The 9,005-nt window shown below is 36.5% G+C and overlaps 1 protein-coding gene across 1 annotated transcript; it reads right to left on the reverse strand.

The window, feature by feature from the left end:
• Nucleotides 2,923-5,986, reverse strand: LOC8078399 (F-box/kelch-repeat protein At4g19930). Its single transcript, XM_002461601.2, has 4 exons — nucleotides 5,797-5,986; nucleotides 5,634-5,716; nucleotides 4,137-5,297; nucleotides 2,923-3,551 (listed from the first exon to the last, which is right to left on the reverse strand). The coding sequence occupies exon 3, from the start codon at nucleotides 5,272-5,274 to the stop codon at nucleotides 4,141-4,143; it is 1,134 nt and encodes a 377-aa protein (XP_002461646.1). The 5' UTR covers nucleotides 5,275-5,297; nucleotides 5,634-5,716; nucleotides 5,797-5,986; the 3' UTR covers nucleotides 2,923-3,551; nucleotides 4,137-4,140.

A 9,005-nucleotide genomic window follows, 5' to 3' on the forward strand; every position in this document is an offset into this window, starting at 1 on the left:
AAATTTTTGCAAAATAGAAATAGTAGCACTTTCGTTTGTATTTGACAAATATTGTCTAATTATAGACTAACTAGGCTCAAAAGATTCGTCTCGTCAATTCCGATCAAACTGTGTAATTAATTTTAATTTTTATCTATATTTAATACTCCATGCATATGTCTAAAGATTCGATATGACGGGGAATCTGAAAAATTTTGCAAAATTTTTCAGAAACTAAACAAGGCCTTGGAGCTGCCCTGAGAAACAACTTCTTTGGTGGAAGTCAAACCTATGGGACATTGAAAGCGATGTCGTGGTGTCACTAATTGGTTGCTATACGCTCTGGTTCATGACAAACTTTGCTTTTTTCTTCCAGATTTGTATTCAAAAATATCCAACAAAATCTGTATCCATATGAAGAATATAGTATCTCTTAAAACAATCGGAAAGCTATTCCTGTGGCTAGTGACTAATAGTATTGATTTTATAATATTACTAATATGTACCATTTAAACTATACAGCATATATAAATAAAGCTTTAATTAATTTAATATAACTAATGAAATTAATTTAATTTGACTAACTAGATTTGTTTCAGTTAATATGACCAATGCTATATAATGTAAGCCAAAGAATTTTTTTTTCCTTATAACGTTTGCCTTTTACCCCATATTTCATATATTATGCTGGATTGAGCAGGTGTAATGTTTAGTGTTCTGTGAGGTTTAGAAAGTTTGCGACAACGCACATAAGGAATAATGAAATCTATTACTTGGCTCAAATGTATGCGTGTGGAATTTTCTTTTCGGCAAAGTGTATGCATGAGGGTTGAGGACGTGTGGATGCTATGATCATTAATTCATCCTAATAGTTTGATTGCATAGTAATGGAGTTGTCTTGAAGTCGCTGGTTTTCTTGAAAGCTTCGGGACAAGGAACCCACCTCTTTCCGTTGTTTGTAGCAAGTGCCATTTTTATGTTTGGCTTTGGCATTTTTGTTTCCATTCTTCTATCCGTTTTTATTTACATGTCATATTAGGTTTGTCCTAATTAAGTCAAACTTTTATATCTTTGATTATTGATCTTCTAAAAAATTATATAGGTCTATGATATAAGATTTATGTTTTTAGGTTCACTATGAAGAACACTTTCATAATATATAATCCAAATGTTGTAAAGCTACAAGGATTTTTCGAAATTGATGAACAAAGTTAGTAATATTTGACTAAGGGTAAACTTAGCGTGACATGTAAAATAATGACGGAGTAGAATGCTCAACCTTTATTCGTTGAACATTTTTTTGAAGTACACACTGAGTTCTGACCAAAGTGCAATTGCAGTAAACTAAGAGCAGGTATAATAATGAGCTTATAGCTAAGCTAATACTGATGTGGAGGAGAGAAGAGAGGAGTGAGATAATAGCTTGACTCTTGTGCAAGCACCAAGCTGAGCATAAATGCATAGGCAGTGGTAGACCCAAATAGCAAGTATTGTGATGAGAAATAGAAAAGAGAAATTGTCTTACAGATAAGTATGAGACTATTACTATATAACTTGGTTCTTATCACTTAGCTTATAGTTAAGCACTTGGCTTTACTATTAACCTTGCTCTAAGATATTAATAGCTAATAAACGGTTCCCATACGTTGGAAAACATGTAGTTTTGTGATTTCCACGTCGGAACTGATTTCCATCTGAAACTAGCCCTCTAGAACTGCTCCGGCTCTTGAGAATTAGCTTCTTTGTTGAAATGAAACCTGCAACAGTACAATGGAAGACAGACACCAAAAGTGTCTGTTGTTAGGATGGTCTTAATGGAGGTTTTATTAGAATTTCATAGCATTAAATATGTTGATGTGGCACTATATCGATAAAGAGAGATGATAAAAGTTTTATGAAAATAGTAAGTTTCATAGGGATAAAACTATTTTGCACTATCTGTAAAATATGGTTGTGCTGAAAACCGAGCATGAAATCCCCACTAAAACCGACCAAACTCTGGTTCATGATAAAATTTGCTAAAAGACATGCTTATTGATCAGAGTCCATTTTATGTTTTCTCTATCCAATTCCAAAACTGTATTTGAAAACATCTGATAACATCCTTATCTCTAAGAATATAGTACTAGTTAAACAATCTAAAAGTTATTCCTATGCCTAATGATTATTCGTATTAATTTTGTAATATTACTAATATGTATTCCCTTCATTCTAAATCATAAGATGTTTTATTTTTTAAGATATATAGCTTTTGTTATGCATTTTCGTATACACTAGGTCTAGATATATAGTAAAAATAATATATATATATATATATATATATATATATATATAGGAAATTTAAAATGTTGAATGGAGTACCATTTAAACTATTTCAAGTAATTACTAATAATATTAATTTTTAATATAAATAAAAATATCTAAATAAGCTTTAATTAATTTTTATATAAGTAACAACATTAATTTAATATAGCTCATTATGTTAATTTCAGTTAATATGACTACTGATATATAATATATTTTAAATAGTAGGTATTCAACTTTAAAATGTAGAAAATATTTAAAGGTTATGCCCACGAGTATTAGTAGCTCGTGTTTTATCTTAAATACTTCCTTCTAGATATGTAGATTTTACTATACACTTCTAAATACAAAGTAAAAATAATGTATTGAGAAAAAGCCAAGAATTTTTATAATTTGGAACTGATTGAGTATTAATGATGCACATATAATTATGTGATTTCTAATTAGTAGTTATGATTATTTTTTAATTATAATTAATATGATAAATATTATGACTAACAGCCTTTATTATTGTTTATCCATATGTGTCGAATATAGTATACTTATTTCAGTGTCTCATCATATGATTTTGTTTCTCTAAAATTATTGATTGATATTTATATAGATATAATAAAGCTAATGGATCCGAATGCAAATCTGTATTCAAACAATACATTTTTTGTATTAGTATCCGAGAATATTTGAATACATATCGTTTCCCAACAAAAAAAATATGGTAACCAATAATATTCATATCAAGTTCCATGCGTATGCACCCGTAGCGCGCAGGGTACAGGTACCGTCCCCAGTATTCCACCTGGCAGCAAATGAGCGGAAGCCGGCTACACTTCAGGGTTCACTGAGCAGCTATCTTGCTAGTAAATAGTTGCTTGATGACCGTCCATCACATATTCACAATGACATCAAGGTTGCTCAACGATCTCAGGTTTCTAGTGGACAAGGACATACACAAGGGACTATTGACCAAACAGTATCACATTGGATATGCAACCTGCTGCAATTGAAGCAATAGACATTCTGTAATTCATATCAACTACTACTATTTCTGATCATGGAAGGATAGCAATATATGCGTAACAAGTTCAAGCCATGTAAGAGCAAGAGTATACGATCCAATTAATAGCATGCAGGTGGACGGAAGTTTTCTGTCTTCTTCAGAGGTGAGCCCTGAACTTCTTAAAAGCACAGCATGAATCTGTCTCCATTCCATACAGCTTCAGCTTTCAGGATTATGTTTTAAGCTTCTTCCTCCAGCAAACAACTGCTTCCTGCAATTTTTAGGTGAAAATTGCAACAGATACACCAAGGTTAAAAAATAATGGAACCGTGAACTGTCTTTGCTAGAGATAGTGTCAAAATGTTTCAAAATATGCAGAAAAAAGGAGCAAAAGTGTTGCCAGACAGGTTAAAAGAAAGTGATCCAGTGACATCAATGTTTACTATTATTTCCTATACAGTTTCCAGTTAACTAGGCAAGAATTGTTGACAATAATGTTTGTACCTTGTTGTACGGATGCTGTATTTCATACATTTATTTTTCATGGAGAAACTCAGGCGATCAGTAATTAGTTGAAACAAGTGAGTGACAATGTGTCAGGTGATCTTTTGCGGACTCTTCTCCACTTGTTATCAGATTGTTGGCTCATTCAGATAAAATCAAGTAATAAAATGGCTGCACTTTAAAAGGCATATTGTTCTCAGGACATTTTTGCAGAACGTTTTCCACTTGTCATGAGGGTGGTTGCTCATTAATATTAAATCAATTAGCAAAGTGACAACATTGCAAATACCAAAAAGTTCACCTCATTAAATTAACTGGATATAATAGAAGAGCAGGCAATTGCAATACTCACTTTATTAAATGGCATCATTTGCTATGCTCAATAGGTTTCCCGTGTACAAACCAATTCCAACACGGGACCCCATCTCTGCCACATCTGTGTAAGTGTTGATCCTTGGATTATAAATCCTCAACAATCCTCTAGATCCAATATAAGTAACTATACTCCCATTCTTCAGTATCACCAAAGGATGTGCAAGGAATTCATCATGGATACTCAAATTGATCTCTACGGTATGTTTTCTGACCCATAAGTTCTTTTCAGTGTCCACCAGAAACCACAGGTCCATCGAAACATGTAACATACAATGGACCAGAACTAAGGATCCATTAAGGGCAGCCAGAGAAAGATTAGAATAGTAAGCAGGGATGCTTACAGGTCCTCGGAGAATTGACCTCCACTCTTCTGTCAGAAGGTCAAAGGAAGCAATGCCTTTTGGTAGAACTTGTCGGTTGATCAGATCCTCGTCCAAGAGAAAATACACAACTCCATCGATGACGACTCTGCTCAGCGGGCTCATATCAACACGATCCTGAGCGGCCTTCTTTCCTCTCCACCGAGCATCGCCACTGCCACCGAATGTGAAGACCTCACACAGCTGCATGTAGCGGCTGCTGAAGAAGGCATTATCAATCACACGAAGCAACTTGAACTCCCCCGTCGAGGCAACCTGTCCCAATGCAACAGAAGCTCTGTAATTCATGAAGTCGAGCTTCCTTGGCGTGTGTTCTTGGGACAATCCTTCAGGCAAGGAGAATCTGTCTCCAGTGACTAGGTTGAGCAACTGGCAGCTCTTGCTTGTCCCTTTCGCAATGCAGGCGAGGTTACGCTGGGTCGATATCAGCCACTCGTCTTCTGTCGAGCGGATGATCTGCTTAATGACCCGGCCAGAGAGGTCTATGATGTCGCAGAGGATGCCGTCATCACGAAACGATTTGTCGTGGCCAGCGACGATGAGCGGCCGGCGGTGACGGGTGGCATGAGCAGCGATGAACTGTGGGTCGGAGAGGAGAGATCGCCATGGCCGACAGACGGCACGGAGGCGGCAGAGATCCTTGACCGGAAGGCGGATCAGGATCTCATAGAGCGTGTCGATAGGCAGGACGCCTTCCCCTGCTTGTGTCCTGGAGCGCAGAGTCGACGACGCCATAGCTGATGCTGGTAACAACTGACCTGCAACCGCCGAAGAAAGATTTTTCCATTTGTGACTGCAAGAATTCCATGTAAAACAAGAAGAGTTGAATGAGCGGCCCTAAATATGGGGTGGGTGCTACTTAGTTCCCACGAACTTTGAAAATGTATTGCTCCAATTTACAGATTTAGGCATGTGTGGTACGTAACAAGTTTGAGACTCAGAAATGTGTTAAGTTCTTGGACCTAGGTGTAGGTGGCATATCTCTGTTCAGAGGCTGCCGATGCATTTTTAACTGTAACAAGAAGCAGGCACAGACGAGAAGGAATGAGGGTTCTGCAACCGCAGGTCTAGAGGGGATCCCAACGAGAGCTTACCAGGCAAGCGCGGCGGAACCCAACCGGGATGGACCACCGCGGCCGCGCCGCTTCGCTTGAGCTTAATTGCGGTCGATGTGCGGCTGCGGAATGGAAAGATTGCAGTGATTAGCGGTGCCCCGGCCGGAATCCAACGGATGCGGTACATATTCTAACCGCTTACCAGCAGATCGCGACGGGGAGTTGTTGTTCGGGGGACCGTTCCGGCGGGCACGAGGCGGTGATGCGCCGTGTGCGATCCTGCGCTGCGCCCAACCGTCGACCGGAGACTGTGAGGACGCCGCTGAGGAGGAGCGGAGAGGGGAAAGCGGAGCGCCCAAGCAAACAGCAGCAACAAAAGGCGAAAGGCGTGGGCCGTGATGAACCTTCTCGACTTCTTCGTAACTGGGCCAATGGGCCACACTACTGCTGACCTGTGAATACGCAAATTCCACACCAATCAAGTGGTACTTTTTTTTTCCACTCAAAAAAAAAAGTGGTACTTTTTTTGGTTAATGAAGAAGCATACACAGACACAGGTATAATCTTCCCTAATTTTAATTCAATTTAAATAAAAAATCAGTTTCATCAAATACAACTTAAGTTTTTTTTTTTTGATATAGTGCATTCATCTCGTACTCTTCCAAAAAAAAACTACAACTAATTTCGTAATAATAATGGTCTATTTGGTAGAACTCTAACTTAAACAAAAGAGAGATGCAGCTATAACTTCTCTAAAGAAACAACTTGATGAAACCCAATAATAATCACTATAATGTACAGAATGTTGAAGGCACTTTATTTAATTTCGTTAACGAGCCTCAGAAAATCTGTTGACCAACGCATCTGTGAGGGTTAAGGCAATCATGATAGCTAACAACAACTGCTCTGAGGGTCACCCATGTTACTTCGAGCAGCTGTCACCTTTCAACCATTGTCAAGTCCGAGCATAGCCTTGTCTTTAAGCAGTGGGCTTGTGGCAAATGCTAACATTGTTTTCTTCGTAACCATCTAGGAATAGTTAGCTCGTGTCGACCCTTGGGTTACATTTGTGACCTGGGTACAAGGACTAGAAATGATGTAGTGTCGCTAGCCCCAACACCAAAAAGAATTATATATAATTAGTTGTGGGACATCTGGTTCATGACAAATTTGCTGCAAGACAAAGTTGCAAAATTTTAGGATTTCGGGTACTGTAGCACTTTCGTTTTTATTTGATAAATATTATCCAATCATAGACTAACTAAGCTCAAAAGATTCGTCTCACAAATTACAGCTGTGTAATTAGTTTTTGTTTTCGTTTATATTTAATAAATCATGCATGTGCCGCAAGATTCGATGTGACGGAAAATCTAAATTTTTTGGCAAAATTTTTTGAGAACTAAACAAAGCCTTATTAATCTGAGTCCTTTTTATATTATTTTTTCTGTATTCGGTTTTCATATATGTACCGATAACATCCGTGAGAATATGTACTAATGGAGACTATCTAAAAGTTATTCTAATTACTAAGCTTTAATAATATTACTAATATATACTTCCTTCGTTCCAAATGATTAGCTTTTTCTTTTTTTTTCTAGATACATAGCTACATATATATTATATCTAGATACATAACATCTAGAAAAACCAGAAGATTTACAATTTGAAACAGAGGGAGTACCATTTAAACTATTTCAAAGTAACAGATAATAATATTAATTCTAATATCAATAAGGATATATAAACAAAACTTTAATTAATTTATATATACTAATGAAATTAATTTAGTATGGCTCATTATGTTAATTTTAGTTAATATGACCAACGGTATGGAATGTAGTTTTCACATAATTTGCATTCAACTTAAAAATGTTGAGACTATTTAAAAGTTGTCTATGAGTAGTTAGTAGCCTGTATTTTGTTTTAAATACTAATGATACACATATAGTTAATGTGATTATTGATTTATATTCTATATATTTAATATGATTATTGATTTTTGACTAATATAGTTACTATGATTATTGCTTTATAATTAACATCATAATTAGTATGACTTATCGTGTTTTATTCATATGTACATAACTTAGTATTTTTATTATATTTTGATATCTCATTGTAGGATTTTGTTTCTCTCAACATATAAAAAAAGTTAAATAGGTATCTGAATGCAAATCTATATCCAAACTATCCATTTATATTAATGTCTGAGAATATTCAAATATGTACCCATATATCCGATAAAAAATATGGTAAATACTGATATTCATTCATATCCAATTCGATGCATAACCAACCCGTTTCCACCGTTTTTCCTAGCAACAGAGAAGTAGAGGTAGGCTATTACACATCATTTTTTTAAAAAGAGTAAAATACACTGGCGGTCCTTTAACTTGTCAGCCTGTGCCACGGTCCATGAACTTGTAACCCCAAAAAAGTGACCTCTGAACTTGTCTGCCTGTACCACTTTGGTCCATGAACTTGCAAACGCAAAACAGTGACCCCTGAACTTGTCGGCCTGTGCCACTTTGGTCCATAAACGTGTAAAGATTCTTTCAATGCATCAACAAATATTTATTTATTTCATAACTAATTATTAATAAAATGCTAAATTCATGAAATGTTTTGTGTAGCCTCTTCATGTGTACTTTGACTAGAAAAAATATGAAACCTAGAAAACGAATAATTTTTGCTTGTTTTAAAATTATCTCTTTTAATTAATAAATGCAACGAATTGATATATTATTTGATATATTTGACGTTACGAAAAAAATATATCAATTTTGTAAATTAAAAAAGAAGTGCTGACATCATCGCTGACGTCAGCACCATAAAAGGTGTCATGCATGGCCTACCAGAGGCGGCCACGTGGCAGAACAGTGCCAATGCAGCCGGTGTTATTTTCGTATTTCCATATTCATGGACCCATGTTCATGGACCAAAGTGACACACGTCGACAAGTTCAGGGAGCACTTTTTCACGTTTGCAAGTTCATGGACTAAAGTGGCGCATGCTGACAAGTTTAGGGACCTCTTTTTCGCGTTTGCAAGTTCATGGACCAAAATGGCACAGAGCGACAAGTTAAAGGACTGCATGTGTATTTTACTCTTTAAAAAAAGCACTGCTTTGCGGGACGAGGGATCAAACCCCGCCGGCCGCCGGAGCCTTCACCGCTGGGCCACATGGACATATAGGCCACTGAGAAAGAGTTGTATGCCTATTATTGAATAGTTGCTTGATGACTGTCCATCACAAATTCAAAATGACATCAAAGGCTGCTCAATGATCTCTGGTATATAGTCAAGGGACAAGAGATATAGACAAGGGACTATCGACCAAACAGTGCAGTATATAGTACACGCAACCTGCTGCGAGCAATACACATTCTGCAATTCATATCAAATACTTCCT

Source organism: Sorghum bicolor, chromosome 2, assembly GCF_000003195.3.
Source record: "Sorghum bicolor cultivar BTx623 chromosome 2, Sorghum_bicolor_NCBIv3, whole genome shotgun sequence".
Classification (NCBI taxonomy): Eukaryota; Viridiplantae; Streptophyta; class Magnoliopsida; order Poales; family Poaceae; genus Sorghum; species Sorghum bicolor.

What these genes read in the sequence shown, in the direction of transcription:
- LOC8078399 (XM_002461601.2), bottom strand. Translation starts at nt 5,274, where the DNA reads ATGGCGTCGTCGACTCTGCGCTCCAGGACACAAGCAGGGGAAGGCGTC.